The 25,645-nt window shown below is 42.2% G+C and overlaps 2 protein-coding genes across 16 annotated transcripts in view; both read right to left on the bottom strand.

Moving 5' to 3' along the window:
- Positions 1-67: 67 nt before the first annotated feature.
- On the bottom strand, positions 68-5,332 carry LOC126868362 (eukaryotic translation initiation factor 5B-like). Its single transcript, XM_050623694.1, has 2 exons — positions 3,672-5,332; positions 68-3,399 (listed from the first exon to the last, which is right to left on the bottom strand). The coding sequence occupies exons 1-2, from the start codon at positions 5,118-5,120 to the stop codon at positions 3,169-3,171; spliced, it is 1,680 nt and encodes a 559-aa protein (XP_050479651.1). The 5' UTR covers positions 5,121-5,332; the 3' UTR covers positions 68-3,168.
- A 2,282-nt stretch (positions 5,333-7,614) lies between these two features.
- The window catches only part of LOC126868178 (titin), a 47,302-nt gene continuing 29,271 nt past the window's right edge, over positions 7,615-25,645 (bottom strand). For 2 of the 15 annotated variants that reach the window (XM_050623376.1, XM_050623360.1), the window contains exons 4-6: positions 20,145-20,584; positions 19,551-19,753; positions 7,615-19,253 (exon numbers count right to left, since the gene is read on the bottom strand). In XM_050623376.1, the coding sequence (XP_050479333.1) occupies positions 10,485-19,253; positions 19,551-19,753; positions 20,145-20,584 (9,412 nt within the window). In that variant the 3' untranslated portion in view covers positions 7,615-10,484. The remainder of the gene's footprint in view (positions 19,254-19,550; positions 19,754-20,144; positions 20,585-25,645) is intronic. The other 13 variants (XM_050623363.1, XM_050623361.1, XM_050623364.1 and 10 more) reach the window with 13 other exon arrangements.

The following is a 25,645-nucleotide window of genomic DNA, read 5'->3' as shown; positions in this document are numbered from 1 at the left end:
ATACGTATACACGCACGCTGTTTCTGCGCTAAGAGAAAGAGAACGGTTAAAAGGATGAACACGTTGATTTATCGTCGTAAGAAACGGAGATCTGGTGTCTGCGTGACAAGCGCGCCGAAACCGAAACGAGGATACGTTTTCGTCGCGACCCGTGCGTTTAAAAAGGTTGACAAGACGACGAGAAACAACAGGAGAGAAATGCACACAGCGGATGTAGGGAAACGTCTCGACCTCTGATCGATCGTCGCATCGAACGCGCGCATGCGAGGATTTTAGGAAAGAGAAACGGAAGGAAGGAAACATTGTAATATTTGTATATAGCCATGTTATCGTGGTAAAGAGAATTACCTATATTATTATAAATATTACGCATATATATACATATATACGTGTACGTATATGTTTATATATATACATACATATTATAATATATATGTGTATATATATAACGCATATTTAAGTCTGTAATGCCGTTACGTTGTTGTACCATAATTATTGTGAACACCATTTCTCAGACATCGATTTTTTTAAATAAAAAGAAAGTCTCAATATCGACATGCACTAAGTACCAAGCAGAGCATCCGTCGGAACAAAAACATCCACCGCACAGAACGATCCGGTTTCTTATCTTATAACAAGATTAGCCACGATTTTTTCGCCTCGTCTCGTCTTCAACCGCGTCGCCTTCTTACGCTCACCTACTATAACGTTTTCACGCTCGGATTTTCACCATTTGCGCTCGTTTTAGTCCTTGCTCGACTGCGCGCCTACCGCGAAATTATCACGCGACCCACGCCGACCTTCCAAAACGCTTGCAACAAAAAGAAGAAACGTCAATTTTCCTGGCTTGAGATTTATCAATTATATCGCGTTCGGAAATCAACGCGAGCTTGACCACGGCTTTTCGCCCCGCGACGAAACAGGATCGAGAAAGGACTGGATGACGGCGCGACGACTTTTGTAACGATCGGTGCCTGAAACGTTTCACCAACGAGCCTTTTTTGTCAGACTGATGTTCGTCTTTAATCTATCTAACTAAAGATCGGCAGCGCGCTGTACACGCTCTCGCACGACCAATTCACGAAGTCAGTCTGCGACCAGAGACGCGACGAAGGAGGCTTGAGCGCGATGCGCGCTCGGTATCGCGTTTAAACTCGCGCGAACCAATCGTTTTTGGCGATGGAAAGTTAGCACGCTTTCTCTGCGATGCTCCATCAACCCTTTAACGGTGTAGCTCGAGAGAGATTCAGGCAAATCGTCAAATATAGCGCTGTAAATTAGACCGCAAAAAGGCGAATGTTGCGTTAACGCAACATTTTATTTACAACTTTTTTTTTTTATTAATTCACATCGTTGAATTCCTGTTTTTTAACGTGACGGTTACGAAAGGGAACTTCATGGATTTATTTAGTATTTCTTTTTATTATTCTTTCACCTAGACCTTATATTAGTTATAGAAAACTTCCGCCTTAAACCGTGGACGGTTTTTTACATTTCTGGTTTACTTGGTGGACTTCTTCGAGACATTTGTTGTTTTAATATACCTGGATAAAACAATATGTAAATTGTCTTACATATTTCTCTCGAGTAACAGTAACAAGTTTGGCGATAGGACAAACGAGGCTTTACAAATAAGTTTCATAAATCGCAGATCTTTCGGTTAACCAATTTTACATAACATGACAAACTTGTAAAAGCGAAGCGTGCAGCCTCTAATCTGTAACTGGTTAATTTAGTGATATTATTAATTGGTAAATTAATATGCAAAATGGCACAGAAATGCGAAAAAGGAGATTTGAAGGTAAATTTCCTCATTACACTGTCAAAGGGTTAATAGAATTTTTATTTCCAATCCTTTCTGCAAAGTCTATTTTCCAACAGTTCGCAGAGCCTACGATAGCGATTTTTCTGCGAAACACGAGACCAAGATATCAAAAAATCATTCGCGTGAATTTAATCGCGATCGATCGAGCGAACGCGGCCAAGAACGCGAAACGAGCGAATCGAGATCGAACTTCTCGCTAGCTAGTAACATTCGTAGTGAAATGTCGATCTCGATGATACTTTCCAGTACGTTTTCGAGTTGCTAGCTGAAAGAAAACTCTGCGCATTTTAAAGACGGCGCACGTCGGCGCGATGCACGTACGAAACGAAACGAAACGAAACAAAAAGAAAAGAAAGCAGAAAAAAGGGAAAAAGGAATAAAACGCATTGAAAGATTTCTCACACGACACCGTGGTCCTTCTGCCCGTCGATGTGTAAATAATTGTTTCATATTGTTGTAAAGTAGAACGGTGATATGGAGAGATGGATGGTACAAGTAGGAGACGTCGGTACTCGTTTGCCGAAAGTTTAAAAGTCAAAAAGTCTCCCCCGTAATGTAAGCGCACAAAAAGAAGGTTAACGATCTATGTGTCTTCTTCGTGTTTAATCGTATCTTTGTTATTAAATCTTGAACGTCTTACGAATGTTTATCTGTGTATTTGCCTAGGCACCTGTCTTTCTTTCTCTCTTTTCCTTTAGTGCCGCCATCCAACCACGTGGATCGTCCAGGTAATTCAAATATATATATATGTCTTTTTTCTCAATAAAATTCCGATATACGAATTTTGATTTTTATTGCTACATCTCGTCTACGACGCGCGTCGCTTGTCTCAAAGTGTTTTTCTTTATTATTTAACAGAATTGCGCACGGAAGTTTGAACAGCATCGACTCGTTCTACTTAATCGGATCGAAGGTGCAACAGGGCGTGCAGTTTATTCATCGGTTGAGGATTAAATATTCGAAACTATGCGCGAAACTGTACGTCACACGACGTGACTTCCGTTTTAAAAAATGATATGATACGGTACGAGAAGAATATTAGAAACGCATTGTATTCCAAGGTATTCGAAATACCGAACTGTATCAACGACTGATTATATGCACCGATTACCAAAACCAATGTTTCTCTATCAACCATTAACACTTAGTCTTCTTACAAAATTTCTCTGCTCTTGACAAGTCTTAAATAGACTTACGTGTACTCTATAAACGAACCTCTACAGCTAATTAATGTACCTATCGTTTGCTAATATTGTTTTCCATCGAATATCTTTCGATTAACATCGCTGTACGCGACGTCAATTGAATCGGCGTGAAATTTCGTATCCTTTTTTAATCTAGCGCTAGGTCTTGGAAGCTGGAGGTCTGAGGACTCGTTTGATCCTTTTAAATCTAGCTAACGCCATCCCTGGATCTCCATTCAAGCCGCCGAAAGCTTCCCCGTATTCCGTCGCCAGTGGCCCCATTTCTTCGTTACTACCCGTTAGCGACGCCACGGAATCGGATCTTTTCTCTAACAAAGAACCCTGTTCTGCCACTGCCTTCTCGTCTTCCGTCATCTTGGACGCGCTCGGCTACCGACGGAACCATTCGTTTAATGACGCTCGTAGAAATTAACCTGTTAACCGGGAAGACGAGTTAACTCGCCGTTTGAATAATCTCATTATTTAACCATCCCATTTCTTTTTGCCGAATTATAAATTACATCACGTTTGTACAAGAGTACTCGCTGTACAAATTTTCCCTTCTGCAAAGACTGAGACTCGTGTCTACCGTGAATTTTTAATTTCGTAATTCCACAAAAGTTTAAAGAACAACCCGGTCAACAAGTTAACGATGATTAATTCCCTTCTTTCACCTTTGCATCAGCAAGTGCCCCTCGTAAGTTCGAGTCCAACGTGTAATCAGCCGGTAGACTTCCCTCCAGCTTGACGTTACGTTGTTCCGGGATCAACATAGAATTTTTAGATCTTCTTTTTCTCTTCTTCTTCCGATCGGTTCTCGTCAAAAACGCCTGTCGCGCGTGTTTCTTTGGTATCGTTTCCGATTGCATTATCGATCGCTTCTTCACCGTTCTCGGCCAAGATTTTTTATTCGAACTCGAGTCACTAGCGTCTCGCGTCTTTTCCTGACCGCTGTCTTGTCTCTTTTTCCTCTTTATCGACTGTTTCTCCACGTTATCACGAATCCGAGACTTGCCGGAATTTCTATCCGCGACAGATCTCTTAGGCGCGTCATCTCCGGTCAGTGCGACCTCCGGAGCCTGTTCTTCCTCGTCTTCTTCCAATTCGCGCAATTCGTCGAATCTCGCGTTATTCTCCTCGATGTCCTTAAGGCGCTGATTCTCCTCGATCTCTCGTTTAATCTGCTCTTTGATCGAATCGATCTTTCGCTGGATCTGCTCCTCCACCCGTTTCTGATAGTCTTCGTCTATCTGTTCCGCAGTCTCAGCTTCGTTCTTCGAATTCGCTAATTTCTCAGAATCATCCGCAGCCGATGTTTCCGCCGCGTTCGCCACAACTTCCACTTTCGCCGCGTCTGCGCTGCTGGCTACATCGGCAATTTTCGACTCCTCAGCTTTCGAGGTTTCTTTAACGCCAGAAGCGTCACCGACCAACTCGTTGGCTGCCTTGTTGTTACCGGACAAATTAATTTCCCGCGTTTTCGCGTCTCCTGTAGCCTCTTCGCTTCCTTGAGCCAGGATTTTCGCAGTTTCGCTGCCTTCGATCGTTGGTTTTTGGTCGTTTGACGTCGATGGCTGCTTCGAATTATCCGTTTCGCGATCGCAATTGATCTTCGACGCTTCATTCTCGTTCTTGTCAACTACGTTCCTTTTCGACTGATCGTTGGAATCCTTGTCAGCTTTGATTACTCGAGCCTCGGCTACTTTGCTATCCTTGTCAGTAGCGGTGTCTCGTTTTAAGGACGTCTCTGCGGTTTTTTGATCGCTAGACAGATCGCTAGACGTTGCAGGATTCGCTGCTTTCCCAGCAACCTCGGCGTTGTCCGTTTCTTTCGAATTTTCGTGGTCCCTCTTCACTCGAACGTCACCGTGCACCTTTCTTTTATCAGTTTCTTCGTCCGATGCATTGTCTTCTAAGGCTGCAGTGTCTTCTGCAGCTGCAAGAGCGTCGTCGTCCATCTCTTCGTAGTCCTCAGAGCCGGAAATTCCTCTTTTCACCACGTCTTTCGATTCGAAGTCATCGTACAAGTTAGATCTTTCTTCCTGGTCGATAAATCTAGCAGAATCTTCGTTTACATGGTCGTTGCCCTTGTACCTGAACATTTTACACATAAGTTAACTTATATCATACGCTTTACGTATTATGCGATAACGTTGCATGTATTTATCGTATCAGGTTAAGTAATAAGTTGATTCGTCTTCGAAGAAAAGCGATTTCTATAAGTTGCTAAGTGACACCAATTTTACGCCAAGATTCTACTTTCTAAATTATATCGTCAAAAATATAAATTTCCGTTATAGTCCACGGTCTACTGGCAATCGTTCATCCTACACGCGAAAATACCTGGTTTCTTTGTGTTTTGAACCAACTGCGGACTCGTCTTCAGCTTCGTCCGCGTACTCGAATTTTTCCTGATCAACAGGGGCCTCGTAATCTTTGTCTGGAAGCTTCGGAAGATCTCTGGAAGAGCGATCGATTCTCGAAGCACTTTTACCAGCTTTGTTAGAAGTCGAACGTTTTTCGTCCTTCGCCGCTTCGTTCAAACTCTTCGTAGTGCTCTTTTTAACAGCGTTATCACGTTTCACCCGTGCACGCTTATCAGCGTCCTCGACCTGCGCAGCTTTGCCGCTCTCTTTAGCGTCGATGTTGCGTTTCGAATTAATTAGATCGTTTCTTTGTTCACCGGCCGACCGAAAAATTCGCTCGATCGATGGATCTAATTTGCTGTTTTGGTTCTCGATTACGTAACCATTGGCTTGCGCGTTACTGAGAACAGAAGAGAAGCAACCACAAGATGTCTAATTGGATATAAAGAAACAATTTATGGGTGACGGTAGAATTCCATCTGTACATAAACCTGTCGAGTCGTTCCAAGCATTCCATTTAATTGGAGCTCATGAGTAAATAAGTAATTATATTATATATTCTGATTATTTATATTTAATTGTTATATAATTTACTATATTATACATATATATATATATAAGGAAATCGATAGCTGTATAATAAAATATCGATGGCTGAAGCTATAAAAACTTGTGTCAATTTGCCAGAAACTATTTGTTATTATTATTATTTTATTAGTTATTAGCTTTTGCTCGCTTAATTTACGCGATGAAACCACTCGTAATATGATTCTCCGTTTATTTCGAGCAGCGTATCCTAAATTCGTGTTCAGAGAAGTGAACTCGATCGGCAAAAGTTCCTTTAAGTTCTAACGGTAAGTAAAAATTTCGTTGAAACAGATGCTGCGGTCCGTACGAACGAAATTCTACTGTATGAAATTGGAGAAACAGCAACGGATAATAAATTACAGATAGACGAAGAAGAAACGCGTAAGGCATACTTCGGTACCTGGATGCGTCTTTGAAAAACTCTGGATAGCAGTAAGAAACGAACGATTGAAGTATTATCGACAGGACGAGGATGCAGGCACAGTTTAGCTGGAATCGTTCGTGCATGGTGTGGCAAAAGGAGCATCGTAGTGTAGATTTCTACGAATAACCGGACGTGCGAGCTACTTTCATATTTTGATTTTTACTGATTTTTGAGAAAACGTATCGGACGACGTTGCTGCTGCGTGAATATGGAGCAGCATTCGATCGAGTTCGATCGAGAGGCTGCTTTTGTTACAATCGATGCCACGTAGTCATGGCAATAAATCACGTAATGATCGGTGAATCCTCGTTTTAACACTTTGACTGTCACGCCGGAATCACATGTTTTGGTTCAGGACGCCACGGGAGTATTCTTATTATTCAAAGCATATAATGACAAAATAATAATAAATTGATGATGTAAGACGACATTCTTCTCCAATGGACCGTTTATTTTATTGGTGGTCACGGATGACGCCTTGGTAACAGTTGATAGCGACATATTATAACAAGACATCGTTTATTTCAACAAACCATTCGCATTCGTTATTTCGTCGTAAGCAAAACGTCCTTCTGGACTGTTGAAACGTGTAAAAGATATTAGTAAACAGTATTTGCTCATTCTATATATAATAGCAAGGTATGTTCGCACTTCTAACTTCAATCATATGATCATAAAGCTGCATTTACGATTATTTTCTGAGGTGTGTTTATAATAATATTCGTAGACTACCCATCAAAGATATGGATGCAAACATAGTGCACTATTAGATGCAAGATTTGTTCTCATTTTTTTTTTTTTTTTTTGATGTTCTAATAAAAATGTTTAATCGTTCAATGGGGCACTTTTTATTTCAAAGTATCTTCTATTTATCGGTTATATTCAAAATGCCCTAACTGTCAGTTTTCATTCGATTTTTACAACTGTAAGAAGTTCAAGCGTTGGCTGGTCAACGTAGCAGTCAAAGTGTTAAACGGTATCTTTACGTTCGATTGGAAAGTGTTAGCGAATTTCGAAATTTGATTTAGGCGTTGATCGGAAATCTTATTATTTACTTATCATTATCGTAGAATTGTTACAACTGTTTCCGTTTCAGCGAAAACCTGAAACTTAACTTTCTAATTATTCGAAGCGAAACGACTGTTCGTCTGTTATCGATGAAAATTCGCCTCGATGTAACTTCTACGCGTATACAGTTTGCGAAGGTTGGATTTGTGAGAAAGTAAATTACGATACAGAAAATAATTTCTTTATTACGAATTAGACACGATGACACGTTATACGTACTTACACATAAACCATATTCGAACGATGTTTCTCACTTCTCTTCCATTTGTCCGCATTGTTACAATCCGTAGAAACTCATTCGACAAGGTCGTGATAATAACTTCGGATACAAATATTTTATAACAAACGGTTGCTTTCTAGTTTCGTTAACAACGCTGCTAAATTCGATCGCACGTATTTACAACATCTTAATGCGATCGGTGTCATCGTGATCCTGTTTGCTTCTGTAAGTGTTACGATAGAATTCTTTCACTCGATGATACGTAAATCTTAGTATACATACTCGAGTTGTTCATCGTTCGCTGTAGAATTAGTAAGAAAAGGCTAAACGCATAAAATATAAGTTGAACGTGTAATCATCTACTTAAATCAGGTTAACAGAACGAGTTAGTTATACGTGTAGGAAAACGAAGAGCACACGGGGAAAACGTGACAAGTTTATTTTTACCGAGCTCTTAGTTTCTCGATGTCAGCTGGCGGCTAAGAAGCGACACAATTTCTCAGGTTTAAAGATATACACCGCTTATCGTATTCTTTCCTCGTGGTCTTCGAATAAAATAAAAGAAACTGTAGCCAAGTCCATGGAGCTCTCGTTGTTCACATTCCTCGCGAACAGCTCTTGGTCTGGTGAAATGAAAATCTTGTTTCGTGACTCGAATGCAGTTACGTGTAACCATACACCTACGCGTATAATCTATCACCTATCAGACGATCATCTATTACGATTTAAACGTTATCAAAAGGACTAAATGCAACGATTATATAAAATACAATTGAAAGAAAAGCCAGAGAATAACCGAAGTGGTACTCGAGGAGGGGAAATGCAAGGTCAAGAAGTAATTGCGAAACATTTTTATTCGATCGACAACACATAACACCTGATGTAAACGGATCAAAGTAAAAAGGCGAAAGAATAAAAAAAGATAGGAAACAAAAAATGAATAATATAATAATTCGTTCCATAACGGGAACAAGCATCGTAGCGTCGAACGAACCGATGAAACCGGAAAACGCTCGACTTCTTCGCGAAGCCCTGCCGGAAATGTTAACGTCGCAACGTACATGACTCGTCTATTCGAACGATACTGAGGGTTAATGTAAATCACGGGGTTGTTAAAGAAAACATAGAGGACGGGGGATGATACGGTTATCGGTAGACTGTGGATGTTTATACCGTAATTGATATTTTCATACTTTCTACGAGTACAAGTAGAATGATTAGAATGATGCAACGTAAGATTTCTTTTTCATTCGTTAAATACGAGGACTACGGGGGAAAAGTATGACAAGTCCGTTCTTTTTTTTTTTTTATTTTCCGATTTTTATCGTACGATTTCATATATTTTTTAAAACGAAAAATCTCGTTTCGATATGAAACAGTTAAAGAAAGGCATAACTTGATATGTAGATTCGCAGATACGTGTAAGCTTGTCGACGATAGTCGATGGATATATCGTAAGGAAGGAATATCAGCTAATTTAATCGAATTTCAGGAAAATGACAGTAGCCTGAAAATCATGCGCGAAGAACAGTTTTAATATAAATTTGCTTTATTATAAAAAAAAAAACCGTCGTATTTCTCACCTGTGACGGATATATCAGATGTTCCCGCGCGTTATATGCATTTTCCTACTGTTAAATTTTCCACAAATGCATAAGCATCCGCAGTCTATTTGTCAGCAAGGCGAAAGAAACGGTTAAATATAAAAAACGAAGCTGGTCGAGAAAGAACGCTACGTGCGACTTGAAACGTCGCATCTATTCTAAATATCGGTCGAACCTAATGTTTCAATCAGATTCGTCCGTATCACGGATTTAAGCTCTAGTTATTGCTTTGTAATACACGTGGCTTAAGGTGAAAATAAATCTTAACTCGATTTTTCATCTGCATGTCATCTCGCATCCGCATCTCTCAGTTCAAGTATCATTAGTCTTTTTTTTTTTTTTTTTTTTTTTGATCGATAACCATTTTTATATCGACGAAGTACTTTTTTCAACATCGCGCTCACCTTATCCTTTTCGAAGGATAAAACTATTATTATATTGACATGGTACGGATATATGCATATGTGTGTATGTATATATTTTATGTATGTATACGTTTACGCGCGTAAAAGTGTACTTTTCTAAGTAATTCACACAGTTCCATATGTCGGTATCGATCCTCTGTTGCAACGATCACGCCGATTACAGAGCGACGAACGGGATATCTAGAGATTCTTGACGAAATAAATATCGAACGACACGAGTTCATCACAGCCCGTAAATTTAGCTTAGACCTAATCCCAATCGAGATGTATAACGAACCTCCGATGTTTGGAGTGTACGCTACCGATCACAAATTTGGAATTACGTACTTTTTTAATTGCATTTACATCGAAATTTTCGCTAATTTTCGTGTTACTTTGAAATCCACGCTTTACGTATTAATAGCAATTTCCGTCATTTGAATAAATATTTAGCGAAACAAGTTTTTAAAATAATAGAAAATTCCCAGCCGAGATTTCTTTTTAAATCTCGGACTCTACCGGTTTCGATATCGATTCGAAATTAATACTGTAAATATCGACAATGATTCCTTTCGCTTAGATAAATCTTCAACGAGAGAGCTTTCCCGGTTAACGCAAAATTCTTAAATCATTCGATTACAATGATTCCAAATTTCCGACCAGTACTGTACGCTTCATCCAGAAGAAAATACTAAATGTACTGAAAAACCTCGCGAAAAGAAACAAATAATATCTCGAGACCCTTCGACTGTTACAGTTGCTTTTATCGTATAATCTCTATGGCAGAAAAGGAAACTTATTTTAATTAGAGATGACGGGCATATAGAACTTGTGCTTCTGCGTGTCTCTGGTGTGCTTGAAAGGCGTCTGTTTAGCCTCGATAAGCGCCGCAGGACAGGGTCCTTTGTGTCTGGGCGTGTACTCCTTCTTGTACATGCTCGAAGTGACCATGCTTCCATCTCCTAAATTGATGTGCGAGACGTTCGCCTGTCTGTGTACTCTTTCTACCTTTTGACTGGTGAAATTTCCATAATTCTTCGCCTCACTGTGAGAATAGAACTTGCCACCTACTGTTAAATTGTCCTGTCGAACGATTCTCTGTGGACGTTCGTAGGTCGACGACGCCCAAGGATTTCCTTCTTTAGTGCTGCGATGTAAAGAGGTCAAACTACGTCGATCGCTGCTCTGACTCGAATTGCTGATGTACTGGCCGCTCTCTGCCAAATTCGAGATACTCTTCTTTTGATCAGCGGCTGTCGAAGAGATCGTGTGAAGAGCCTCCGTGGACGAAGTGGCTCTGCGTCTGTGAAGAACCGAGTTAGTAACGTCCGCGGACGATGAAGAGATTACGTTCTTCCTGTGGTGACTGGTCTTCGTCACAGCACCGTCCATTTGCAATTTCTCCATAGATTGGCCGCTGATGGCTTGCCTGAACTCGGCACTGCTCGTCTGGTTGGAATTATAGCGAGCTTGGCTGGAAACTGTGTGCTGTTCGTGTTGCTGCTTCTGTCTGGTTGCAGTCTGTCGAGACTCGATGTGCTGAGTGTTAACGTAGTCCCTTTTGCTTGTCTCTTGCTGATGTTTTTCGATTTGCTGCCTCTGTTGTTCGCTGTATCTTCCATCGACCATGACACCCTGGTGGTTTTGCACATCCGCGAGAGACCTATCGTCGATAACTCGTCGCGTTTGAGTCACATTCTGCGATCTTAAATGTCTTTCGCTTGACTGTGCTCTTTGGTGGTGTTCGCTTATGTAGTGCTGATTGCCTGAAACAGGTGACAGAGACTTTCTAGAGTCTGGCTGAGGACCATCGGGTTGTATGGCACGATGCTCCGTTATCACACGCTGAGATTGGTGCTGAACGTTCTGAGTCGATGAGATTCTCTCTCCACTCGTTCTCTTCGTAGTCGTAATCGTCGTTCCATTTTCTACGGTCTTCGATTCAGATGAAACGCTTCTCCTGGTATCTGTTTCCATGCTGTTTATCTTTGCGGCAACTTCCTTGGCAGTGCGTTTGGTGAAAGTGTTGTAGTTTCTCTGAGTAGTCGTAGACATCGTAGAAGTGTCGTCTCCTAAGGTAATCGAAGACTCCATGTGATGTCTGCGAGTTACAGCTCTACCAGGCGGAGAAACTTCTTTCTTAGCTGGCGTAAACGTGTCTCTGGAGGTTGTCTTCGTTTCCATGGCACCTGTGCTCACCTTCAAATTATCCTCGTGACGTTTAATCTCAGCGCGTTCTCCACGAACCACCGTGTACGTGGATCTCTGAGAAGTCGAGTCTTGGAACTCGCCGATCATCTTCAAGTTATCCTCTCGACGAATTACCTCCGCTCTTTCTCCTCTCTTCGGTGTGAAATCGTCGCGAGGTCTTCCGACGAAGTCTCCTTCTGGTTTCAAATTGTCCACTTGACGAATTGGAGATCGACGTTCTATCGGACCAACCTTCTCCGGTGTCCTACGCTCGAAATCACCTTCTGGTCTCAGGTTATCGGGATGTTTAATAGGCGAACGTCTTTCACCTGGTCCCAGAGGAGACTTTCCAGGCCTTTCGAAGTCTCCTTCCGGTCGAAGATTGTCAGGATGCTTCTTAACCGGCGTACGTTCGCTGACTACGTACGTGTAATCATCTTTCCTGCGTACATCGATAAATTCACCTTCCATCTTGAGGTTATCCTCGTGCTTCCTAACATTCACCCTTTCCACCTTCGTGATCTTCTTGTAATCGTCCCTGGATCTACGAACGTCTATCTCTCCTTCCATTCTCAGATGATCCTCGTGTCGACGAACTTCCACTCGTTCTCCGTTCACGTGTCTATAGTCATCTTTAGAAGATGGACTGACATCCATCTCGCCTTCTGGCCTCAGATTATCTTGCGGCTTTCTAACTGGCGCTCGTTCGCCTCTCTTAGGTGTGAAATCGTCTTTAGGCACCATATAGAAGTCTCCTTCGGGATGAAGGTTGTCCTCGTGACGAATCGGTGTGCGTCTCTCGGCTGGACCAACCTTCTGAGGCGTTCGTTTAGCGAAATCACCTTCAGGATGTAAATTGTCCTTTGGTCTCTTCACGTCAGCTCGGTCCCCTTTAGTTGGCGTGTCTTGTCTTGGTCTTCCAATAAAATCTCCTTCTGGGTGCAAATTATCAGGATGTTTAATCGGTGTTCTTCTCTCTGCAGGACCAACAGGCGCCTTCTCGGGTCTGTCGAATTCTCCTTCGGGTCTAAGATTATCTTTAGGTTTCTTAATCGGAGCCCTTTCTCCTTTGGTTGGCGTAGGAGCTTTAGGACGCTGAGCGAATTGGCCTTCAGGTTTCAAATTATCAGGATGCTTGATAGGCGTTCTTCTCTCAGCTGGACCAATCGGACACGTATCGGGTCTATCGAATTCTCCTTCGGGTCTCAAATTATCTTCGTGTCTGATAATCTCGCTACGTTCACCGCGTGTCACTCTGTAGTCATCTCGCCTTCGAATATCCACGAATTCACCCTCCATCTTCAGGTTATCCTCTCGACGAACTACATCGACTCTTTCCACCTTGGTGATCGTCCTGTAATCGTCTCTTGACCGACGTACATCCATATCACCCTCCATTTTCAAATTATCTCTGTGAACGACTATCTCTGTTCTCTCGCCCTTTGTAGGCTTATAATCATCCTTAGGCTTGCCTATGAATTCACCCTCCGGTTTCAAGTTATCCTTTGGCTTCTTCTGAACCGGCCTATCAACCCGTTTTGGAGTAAAGTCGTCTTTAGGTCTTCCTACGAATTCTCCTTCAGGATGAAGATTGTCTTCGTGACGTATAGGCGTTCTCTTCTCGGCTGGACCAACAGGCGACTTCTGCGGTCTCTGGAATTCCCCTTCCGGTCTTAGATTATCCTTCGGCCTGGTAATATCCGCACGTTCGCCCTTCAATGGCGTTTCTTCCTTAGGACGACCAACGAATTCTCCCTGTGTTTTTAAATTATCCGGATGTTTAATCGGACTGCGCCTCTCAGCAGGACCCATCGGCTTCTTCTCTGGCCTGTCAAAGGTACCTTCCGGTTTCAGATTGTCCTTTGGCTTCTTCACGTCTGCTCTTTCACCTTTCTTCGGTGCCTGCTCCTTCGGACGTCCGATAAATTCACCTTCAGGTTTCAAATTGTCATCGTGTTTTATAGGTGAACGTCTTTCCGCTGGACCAACAGGTTTCTTTTCAGGTCTTTCGAATTCTCCCTCGGGTTTCAGATTGTCCTCTGGTTTTTTGATCTCTGGTCTGTCTACTTTTTTAGGTGAGTAATCGTCTTTCGGTCGACCCTCGAACGGACCTTCCGGTTTCAGATTATCCGGATGCTTCACGATATCTACACGCTCTCCTTTCACTACCTTGAAATCGTCTCTCGTTCTGATATCAGTGAACTCGCCCTCCATATGCAAATTGTCCTGATATTTAGTGACCTCGGCTCTTTCGCGAATTAAGAAGTCCGTATATTCATCTCTGGACCTGTAAGTCTCTATATTTCCTTCCATTCGCAAGTTGTCCGTACGTTTGACGATATCTACTCGTTCACCACGAACGGGAACAAAATCGTCTTTTGGACGACCTTCGAATGGTCCCTCGGGTTTAAGATTATCCTCGGGTCTTTTAACATCGGCGCGTTCTCCTCTAGTCGGTTTGTAATCGTCCTTTGGTCTACCAACGAATTCTCCTTCAGGTTTCAAATTATCGGGATGTTTAATCGGAGATCTTCTCTCAGCAGGTTTCACTGGAGATTTTTCTGGTTTCTCAAATTCACCTTCTGGACGTAGATTATCCTGTGGTCTCTTAATATCTGCGCGTTCTCCACGTTTAGGAGCTTCTTCTTTTGGCTTTCCGATAAAGTCGCCTTCAGGTTTCAAGTTATCAGGATGTTTAATAGGAGTACGTTTCTCAGCTGGCCCCAAGGGTTGCTTCTCAGGTCTTTCGAAAGCACCTTCTGGTTTCAGGTTATCTTCTGGTCTCTTAACATCGGCTCTCTCTCCCTTAGTCGGTGACTCTTCCTTTGGTCGTCCAATAAATTCTCCTTCAGGTTTCAAGTTGTCTTGAGGTCTCTTCGCAACTGGTCTCTCGACAGGTCTGAATTTTTCAGGTTGCGGTCTTTCAAAATCACCTTCAGGGCGCAAATTATCCTCGTGTTTGATCGGTGTTCTTCTCTCAGCTGGACCTACAGGCTTCCTCTCCGGAACTTCGAATTCTCCTTCAGGATATAAATTGTCCTTTGGTCTCTTTACGTCCGCTCTTTCGCCCTTTCGCGGTGCTTCCTCTTTGGGCCGACCAACGAAGTCTCCTTCTGGTTTTAGATTGTCTGTTGGTTTCTTGACAATTGGCCTTTCAGCGGGTCTAAACTCTTCTGGTTTAGGTCTTTCAAATTCCCCTTCTGGTTTCAAATTATCAGCATGTTTGATCGGAGTTCTCTTTTCAGCAGGACCAACAGGTTGCTTCTCTGGCCTCTCAAATTCCCCTTCAGGTCGCAAATTGTCTTTAGGTTTCTTAATCGGAGCTCTCTCACCTTGTTTAGGCGCTTCCTCTTTTGGTCTGCCAATAAATTCTCCTTCTGGTTTGAGATTATCTTCTGGTCTCTTTACTTCCGGTCTCTCTGCTCTCTTAGGAGAATAATCGTCCTTTGGACGACCCTCGAATGGACCCTCCGGTCTCAAATTGTCAGGATGCTTCACTATATCAACTCTCTCGCCCCTTACAACCTTAAAATCGTCTCTGGTCCTAACATCGATAAATTCGCCTTCCATACGCAAATTGTCTTGATACTTGGTAACTTCGGCTCTCTCACGAATTAAGAAGTCCGTATATTCGTCTCTTGATCTGTAAGTTTCGATGTTACCTTCCATTCGAAGGTTGTCCGTGCGTCTGATGATATCCATTCGTTCGCCATGAACCGGTTGATAGTCGTCCTTAGGCCTGCCCTCGAATGGACCTTCTGGTTTCAAATTGTCTTCAGGTCTTTTAACAACAGCTCTGTCGCCTTTAGTCGGAGTGAAATCATCTTTAGGCTTACCAACGAATTCTCCTTCGGGTTTGAGGTTATCCGGATGTTTAATCGGTGTACGTTTCTCTGCTGGACCAACCGCAGGCTTTTCTGGCCTCTCGAATTCGCCTTCAGGATACAAATTGTCCTGAGGTCTTCGAACCTCGGGACGTTCGGCTGTTTTCGGAGAGAAATCATCTTTCGGACGACCTTCGAAGGGTCCTTCAGGTTTCAAATTATCTTGAGGACGTTTTACGTCGGCACGTTCTCCTCTAGTTGGTTTGTAATCGTCTTTAGGTCTTCCTTCGAAAGGACCTTCTGGTCTCAAATTGTCCTGAGGCCTCCTCACCTCCGGACGTTCAGCTGTTTTCGGTGAGAAATCATCTTTAGGTCTTCCTTCGAAAGGTCCCTCAGGGCGAAGGTTATCATCGTGCTTAATGGGCGTTCTACGTTCAGCTGGGACGAATGGAACACGTTCTCTACCTGGAAAATCGCCTTCAGGAAACAGCTCATCCGGATGTCGGACAATCGGCGCTCTTTCGCCGGGACCATAAGGAACAGGAGATGGTCTCTCGAATTCTCCTTCGGGATACAAGTTATCTGGATGTTTAATAGGTGTACGTCTCTCACCAGGGGTATATTCGTGTCTTGGTCTATCTTCAAACTGTCCTTCAGGTCGAAGATTGTCCTGTGGTCTTTTGACTTCTGGACGTTCAGCTGTTTTCGGTGTGAAATCGTCCTTAGGACGTCCTTCGAATGGACCTTCAGGTCGCAAGTTATCCTGAGGCCTTCTTACTTCTGGCCTTTCCGCTGTTTTCGGTAAGAAATCATCTTTAGGTCTTCCTTCGAACGGACCCTCTGGCCTCAAATTATCTTCTGGACGTTTCACGTCCGCACGCTCACCTCTGGTTGGTTTGTAATCATCTTTAGGCCTTCCTTCAAATGGACCCTCCGGTTTCAAGTTATCTTGAGGACGCTTCACATCAGCACGTTCACCTCTCGTTGGTTTATAATCATCCTTAGGTCTACCTTCGAAAGGTCCCTCAGGACGAAGGTTATCATCGTGCTTAATGGGTGTTCTACGTTCAGCTGGGACGAATGGAACACGTTCTCTACCTGGAAAATCGCCTTCAGGAAACAGCTCATCCGGATGTCGGACAATCGGCGCTCTTTCACCGGGGCCATACGGGACAGGCGATGGTCTCTCGAATTCTCCTTCTGGATACAAGTTATCTGGATGTTTAATAGGTGTACGTCTCTCACCAGGGGTATATTCGTGTCTTGGTCGATCTTCAAATTGTCCTTCAGGTCGAAGATTGTCCTGTGGTCTTTTGACTTCTGGACGTTCAGCTGTTTTCGGTGTGAAATCGTCCTTAGGACGTCCTTCGAATGGACCTTCCGGTCTCAAATTATCTTGTGGTCTCTTTACCTCTGGACGTTCAGCTGTTTTCGGTGTGAAATCGTCCTTAGGACGTCCTTCGAATGGACCTTCCGGTCTCAAATTATCTTGTGGTCTCTTTACCTCTGGACGTTCAGCTATTTTCGGTGAGAAATCATCTTTAGGTCTTCCTTCGAACGGACCCTCTGGTCTCAAATTATCTTCTGGACGTTTCACGTCCGCACGTTCACCTCTGGTTGGTACATAATCATCCTTGGGTCGTCCTTCGAATGGTCCTTCAGGTCTTAAATTATCCTGAGGTCTTCTCACTTCTGGCCTTTCCGCCGTTTTCGGCAAGAAATCATCTTTAGGTCGACCTTCGAACGGCCCTTCCGGTCTCAGATTATCCTCAGGTCTTCTAACCTCTGGTCTTTCACCTCGTTTGGGTGTAAAATCATCTTTTGGACGTCCTTCGAATGGTCCTTCGGGTCTCAAATTGTCCTGTGGCCTCTTCACTTCCGGACGTTCAGCTGTTTTTGGTGTGAAATCATCCTTTGGACGTCCTTCGAACGGTCCTTCGGGTCTCAGATTATCTTCAGGCCTCTTAACATCAGCTCTTTCGCCTCTGGTTGGCTTGTAATCATCCCTGGGTCTGCCTTCGAAAGGTCCTTCTGGTCTCAAATTATCCTCGGGTCTTCTAACTTCTGGTCTTTCACCTCGTTTGGGTGAAAAATCATCCTTTGGCCGTCCTTCGAATGGTCCTTCGGGTCTCAAATTGTCCTGTGGCCTCTTCACTTCCGGACGTTCAGCTGTTTTTGGTGTAAAGTCATCCTTTGGACGTCCTTCGAACGGTCCTTCGGGTCTCAGATTATCTTCAGGCCTCTTAACATCGGCTCTTTCGCCTCTGGTTGGTTTATAATCATCTTTAGGTCTACCTTCGAAGGGACCTTCGGGTCTCAAATTATCCTGTGGCCGCCTTACTTCCGGACGTTCAGCAGTTTTTGGTGTAAAGTCATCCTTTGGACGTCCTTCGAACGGCCCTTCTGGTCTCAGATTATCTTCAGGCCTCTTAACATCAGCTCTTTCGCCTCTCGTTGGTTTGTAATCATCCTTGGGTCTGCCTTCGAAAGGTCCTTCTGGTCTCAAATTGTCCTCAGGTCTTCTAACTTCTGGTCTTTCACCTCGTTTGGGTGAAAAATCATCCTTTGGACGTCCTTCGAATGGTCCTTCGGGTCTCAAATTGTCCTGTGGTCTCTTTACTTCCGGACGTTCAGCTATTTTTGGTGAGAAATCATCCTTTGGACGCCCTTCGAACGGCCCTTCGGGTCTCAGATTATCTTCAGGCCTCTTAACATCAACTCTTTCGCCTCTGGTTGGTTTGTAATCGTCTTTAGGTCGACCTTCGAACGGTCCTTCTGGTCTCAAATTATCCTCAGGTCTTCTAACCTCTGGTCTTTCACCTCGCTTCGGTGAAAAATCATCCTTTGGACGTCCTTCGAACGGACCTTCGGGTCTCAGATTATCTTGTGGCCTCTTCACTTCCGGACGTTCAGCTGTTTTCGGTGTGAAATCATCCTTCGGGCGGCCTTCGAATGGTCCTTCAGGTCGCAAGTTATCCTGAGGCCTCCTTACTTCTGGTCTTTCCGCTGTTTTAGGCATGAAATCATCCTTAGGGCGTCCTTCGAATGGTCCTTCTGGTCTCAAGTTATCCTCGGGTCTCTTAACTTCCGGGCGTTCAGCTGTTTTCGGTGAATAATCGTCTTTTGGACGTCCTTCGAACGGTCCTTCGGGCTTCAAGTTATCCTGTGGTCTCTTCACGTCTGCTCTTTCGCCTCCGGTTGGTTTATAATCGTCTTTCGGTCTTCCCTCGAACGGTCCTTCAGGTCGCAAATTGTCCTTGGGTTTCTGCGGTTCCGGTCTCTTCATTATCTGTGGCACAACGTAGTCGTCCTTAGTATGAGGCACTCCTTCAAACGGTCCTTCTGGTCTCAAATTATCATCTCGTTTAATCACGGCAGTGCTTCTATAGTCGGTTTGATCGAAACTTTGATACTGTTCCTGAGTCGTTGTGGTGCTTTCCACGATATCGGTCTTGCCATAGAAGCGGTCATCCTCGTCGGTGTAGTCGAGTCGTCGTCGAGGTGTCCTCTCAACTATGTCGTACGTGTGGAAATCCTCTTTATGATGAGAGGTACCCTAAAGCACATTTCGTACTAGATCAGCGATTAGTGTAGAGATAAGAGTAACTGGGACAATGGACTCGCTTTCTGAATATCGTTTTAATACGGAGTAAGGGGAAAGTTAGAACGAGACGAGATAAATCATATTTTTAATAAATATTTGCCAGTTTTTCAATATTTTTTAATTACAAAATTACAATTTCATTTCTTATCGAAGCTGTCAGAGAGTATGACGCGTTTAAATTTTCCATCGATAGTTAATATACAAATAAAAGATTGTCATCCGTAATTTCCAATTTCCAAAATTACTTACTGTGAATTCACCCTCTCCCACTGTGAGGTTATCCGTACGTTTGATGATCTCGGCACGTTGAACCGTTCGATGATCGACGTATTCGGATCTTGTAGTGGTCGAGTCGATGAATTCACCCTCGACCTTTGTATAGGTGTTGCGACGTACTGGTCTGGGACGTTCACCGGGTGTACCGGTGAACACCAGCTCCGTGGTGGTTGTACCTGCACATAAAAGTTAAATGTTACGACAATACGAATTAATTATAGTAAAAAGATCTAACTACAATAAGAACGACAAATGATCAAATGATCAAATGAACATATTTATGGTATCTTTAATATTACGTTTCTCGAAATTTCAGATTTGTCTTGAAAAGGTGATCTTCAATGTTCATACAATGTCGGGAGAAATTGCAAGTTTCTATTAAAAAGGAACGGTTTAAACTGATGAAATCGATGTTCTAAATCTCAGTTCGCGCCATATCTTTCTCTATAAAATCAGGAAAAATGTACAGCCATTATTCATAATTGATAAACCAAAAATTTTCGTTATAGTCGTTAAAAAATTCGACCTCGCACGAGTTAAAAAATTTGTTAGAAACGAAAAGCTCACTGTCGAAGTCTCCTTCCGGTCTGAGATTATCCTGAGGTCGCCTGACAGGCGTTCGATCTCCATATTTCGGGGCTTCTTCCTTCGGTCTTCCAATGAATTCGCCTTCTGGCTTCAAGTTATCCTGCGGCTTTTTCACTGGAGCTTTCTCTCCTTTCGTTGGAGCTTCCTCCCTGGGTCTACCGATGAACTCACCCTCCGGTTTCAGGTTATCCTGCGGTTTCCTTACCGGTGCTCTCTCGCCCCTTGTCACCACATAGTCTGTTCGCCTCTCTCCGATGAATTCTCCTTCCATCCGAAGATGGTCTTCGTGGTGGTACACGGTCTGCCTGTCGACGTGTTTCTCATCGAATTCCTCGCGATAGGAAGTCACCGCGTGGACGGGGCCATCTCGAGGAATCTCAAGGTGATCTTGTGGCAGATTGTGCGGACAGCGATGTCGTCTGAAAAATTCCAACATCGACCATGATATAGAAAAGTTAGAAGAATTCGTTGCTCGTCGTAGCTCGATGGAATATGGTGAAAATATCATGATACGATCGTTGGCACATTGATAAACCAGTAACTCGACATTTTTTAATTTTGCCCCAACCAAATCAGGTGGCTGTGCTTTGACTTTGCAACCAATAACATATTTAGCTACTATAATAAAATATGAATTTGTAATGGACGTGTGTCGAATTATGTATTTCGATACGGCTAAATAGACCAAGTTTGTTCGATATAATTCTCCCATATGGCGCAAAGATATTATCTAACGATAAATTATAATCGGTGAATTTTTAGAAATTCCGTTTGAAAAACCAGAGTATCTTTCCATTGAATTATCTTAACTGATCGTTACATCTGTTGACTTACGGATTTATTGCTGCTACGTGACTTAGGTCTGCTGCGCAGGATTTGCAAACATCTACGTGGAAAATTTTTAATGAAAATATTTATAGAATGTCCCGTAATTTTAACGAACAAAGAGAAAAATAATTAATTGTCCCGTGAAACTGAAATCCTTGCCAAGTGTAACGACTAATCTCTCGTCAGTAGGGAATCCTAATTGGACATCGAGCCTGATTTCAACGTGGCTCGCGAATATTCATGCACCTCGGCCGTGCTAGATTACCAGCATTGGCCCATTGATAAACTGGCTGGTATTGCAGTCGTGAACGTCACCGTAGTCACGCACGTGATCATTGTCGTACTAGCACGAGTTGCATGTTTCTTGTTCACGACCGCTTCGTTAGATTCCGTGTACATAGTTCATCGGGCTAAGTAATTGAAATACGCTTCGAATCGAATCCACGTTCCTATCCATCAGATTACTCGTTCATCACCGTTGGTCGGCAAAAAAATGTATAAATCCCCGTGCCATTATCGAACCGTGCTTTGTCTCTTGTACGTACGATCGTTCCATGCGATCAATCGAACATTATGGAAATGTCAACCTTGATAGAACCTTTTGTATCCTGTCCCGTTTCAGACACGCGTGTTTACCAGTCCAAGTCTCACGCCACACACAAGTCCACATCCGATTAATTACATTCATGTTGTGTTAATAGCGGATTGCTGTAAGACGCGGCTGGTTTGGTTCAACGTCCTCAGACGAGTTTCTCAATGCGTTAAGTGCCGTGGAGGTCATTCGTATTAGATTAGTCTATGACGCCGTTTAAATCGTCACATCGGTGACACTTTTATACCGTTCGTAAAATTTCTACTGCTCTGTACGTTATAAACGTTAACGTACAATAATAATATCGAAATGACGATTGTAAAATAGGAAATGCGATGTAACGCGTTTAAACAATTTTATTCTGTTTATTGGGATACACGTGGCATTTCGATCCTTTTAGAATCGAATTTTTTGAATAGTCCTGTGTTCGGAGAATTAGAAATTTTAGGAATAATACGAATATGTCGTGTACGTTTCGATTTTCTGTAACCAATGTATTTTTTGTCTACTCGGCGTAAATACTTTTCGAAATTGTAGTTTGCAATTGCAATAATAGATCGAAACGAGACATCGTGCATCGAAATGAACATACGGCATACGATATTGAATGTGTAAATGTAATTAATCGATACATTTAAGGGGAACAAATGAAAATTATGTTTCCTATTAGCGAAATTTCGCATGATTTTCGACCAATTTCACCAGTTCATGTAACTAACCGAACATGATTCGATAATATTTATTGTTTCAGAACACCGTATTTGGTAATTAACGAGCGAAGGAAATATCGACATCGTTCGACGTTCGCGCAACGATACAGCAATCTCCATGTCAATTAAGGCGGGCGTAGCTTGTCAAAATGCCAACGCACGTTCCTCTTTCCAACCCCCTGGCGTGCGTTTAATATCGATGACAGACTGACGCGGTGCGTAACACAATCAACGATTAAAAATGTATAACATTGAACATCATAAATGCACCTTGATGCGCGATCGTTCCGAAAATGCTAACGTTTAATCGTACGAAATGCTTCTACTCCAGATTCTTTCTATTTTCATAGAACACCGTACGATCTTCAACTTTTACACGGGCAACAAAAATGCTGCTGTTATTCGACAAGCTTAGAGGTAAGTTCGAAGCTTCGATATTGATAATTTTAGCATAAACTTCAACATGGAAAATACTAATTATACAGAATGATACGCGTCACGTAAAAATAACATAAAATGAGAATTCGGAGCGGCTTTCCCACGCTTTGGCTACAAAATACAGAAACATTTAAAAGAAACGCAGAAAAGCGTGCACAAGATTGGACACGCTAAGGTTAATTAGAACTGAAAACATTTTATTAACGTGTTAAAGTAAGTACACGCCGGTGCAAAGGCTTTATCTATTCAGTTTCGCGGCAGGCCATTTGGAAATTGGAAACCTGTCAAAGAGAGATTTCGCAAGCATCCTGCTCGCGATTCACCGCACGTATCCGATGCGTTCGAATGCATCGGCTTTGCAAAAGATAAAAAAAGCGGAGGAAAAACAGAAAAAAGATGGAAGGAACACACAGGAGGCGCGCGTGCGCGCGCCAAATTTCGATGCAAAACGATGGTTTATCCGAGGTTGTATCGTGCCTTTAAAGTTTCCTTCAGACCAGTCTCATTGCTTGAACTCGAACGACTTGAAATCAAACGGCCTGAGTAATAAGACCGAGTATGGAAACTCGATGAAATATTTTATTTGCTTTTGCATTCCGGCCGAATTAGTTAACTTGGAGCAATTTGAAACCACTAGTCCAGCGTGAACCTGTTACGTATTTCGCTCGCTCGAAATATGAATTCCAAGTTTCAAGTGAAATTCAAGTCCTTCCAACTACTCAGCTTTATATTTCTTTTATATTTGTATTATATATAGTTTCGTATTTATTGATACTGGTTCCCTGACAAATTTTCGAAGTAACTGTTATTTTCGATTCGCTACATATAACAGGTTTTTATTATTATTATATAACGATTATTTTTATTATAATGAAGTACGAATAGAAATACATTTATAATCGTAGTATTAACGTTTAGCATTCATTCGTAACCACTTCCTTCCAAGTTAAATTATTTAATCTCAGACTGCTACAATAGAATTCAAGTAAATTGACTAATCGTAACAGGATGCTGGATTTGAAAAGAAAGAGAGAGAGAGAGAGAGAGAGATGCAATTGCCGCGTAATTTCTTACTCAATGAGATAAAAGAATCACGCAAACGGGATTTCTTTTGCCAGGATTCGATTCGATATAACCAGCTTCCAATTAATCCTGACAACACCTCGGAGAATAATGAGCACCGAATAATCATCGCGGCTTTCTGTTTTAATGAGTTGGAGCGCGTGCACACACGCTAATCGCCACACAGTCCGCATAAAATTGAATATCGATTAAAATGGATCGTCGATAATCGCGGTTCGCGTTTGCTAATTTTATCGATTCGACGCGCAATCACTTTGAATTGGTACAGCCTACACTCCTGTTTCTATTAATAACAATAATAAATCGTTTTCGTATGTTTGACGATATTCTACGCATCTAGAACTTTAAGAAAATTATTCGAATATGAATATTCGAGGATTGGAATATCTCAAACCATCGAACAGCGGATGAAAATTGTAACATTTCTTACTGCGTCATATTATTAACTAGCCTTTGATCTATATCGTTGGGTATTTCATTTTCTTTTTAATATCAAAACATACGTATAATAACGATCATCGATCATTTCCATCGCGCCGAACATGAAACATCAACCGATTATAAAATACCTGAAAAATAAATATTTTAATGGGACAATAGCAGTGAAGCGTTTGAAAAAGCCAATCTGCATTATTAACTGTGCAGAGCAATTTTCATATTTTTCTGTGGGCAACCACGGCCGAAATTCGTACTTTGCGTAGGTGTGTCACCAGGAAACTCTTAATACAGTACAAAAAAACACGATGATATCATGGCCCATTGAAGTTAACACGATAATCTTTTTCCGTCAGAATGCGGTTGAAGGCTTAATTATTACGAATCGAACGTGTAATAGATACTGTTGGTATTCGCGATATTCCACAGGCAATATCAGGTACAAGAAATCATCGTTGCGGAAGACTATCACTGGCTAGCAATCGAAGCTACTCTCTCGATCATAAGCGCTCAACCAATTTTCCCCGATCTCGCGGTTGCATTCGGTTCGATCCGGGTCAAGCGTTTCGATCTAGCGAGAACCAAGATTACATTTATCGGGTGCAATTTACCGCACGCCCAGACCGATCTTGTTTACGTTCACGGAGAACAAATATTAAAGCGTGCCGCGTCACCAAACTTTGGCGAGAGTTTGGCCATGCAATAAGCAAATTGTTTTTCAGAAATACAAGAGGATCGAGAACTAACGACGTTGGTGGAAAAAGGGCCCGTGAAATAAGAATTAACCCTTTGCACTGCCATATCGAGTGTGACTCGACATCAGTTTCTATCTCAGGAGCTCCTTTGTCGAGTCCCTCTCGACGTTCTTGCAGTCGCTTTTTTTGTGAAACGTGCGACCAAGAAAACCAGGATTGCATCCTGGAAATTGTTTCAAGACATATCATACACTTAAAAACTACAAAATACAACGACAGTGTGAATAAAATTGGTATATAAGTGAATTTGTTTCTTCCTTTATTTATTTAAATTGTCTTATTTTTTGGTTAAAGTGAATTTCAAATAAAACACTTAATAACGTTGGGAGCTGCTGATAACGAAATTGAAATAAAATTTGGAGTGCAAAGGTTTAGATAGGGCGATGGATCGAGTAGATCATGTTGCGAGTTTTGAGTCTAATCTTTGGATATTAACCATGTTTAATTTGATGGATGTAATGGTTTTTAAACGACTTTGATCTTTTTATGTTTGTAAAATAAACGAGATAATAATTTAAAGATAATTTAAAGACTGGAAAATATATTTGTTTACTATTGTATATCATACAGTTGTGGATCATAGATCTCTCTTTTATACTCTTTCTTATTCTTTTACGTCAAATTTACGTCAAATGAGAC

The sequence above is a fragment of the Bombus huntii genome, chromosome 8, assembly GCF_024542735.1.
Source record: "Bombus huntii isolate Logan2020A chromosome 8, iyBomHunt1.1, whole genome shotgun sequence".
Lineage (NCBI taxonomy): Eukaryota > Metazoa > Arthropoda > Insecta > Hymenoptera > Apidae > Bombus > Bombus huntii.
This window is presented reverse-complemented; position numbering and strand designations above follow the sequence as displayed.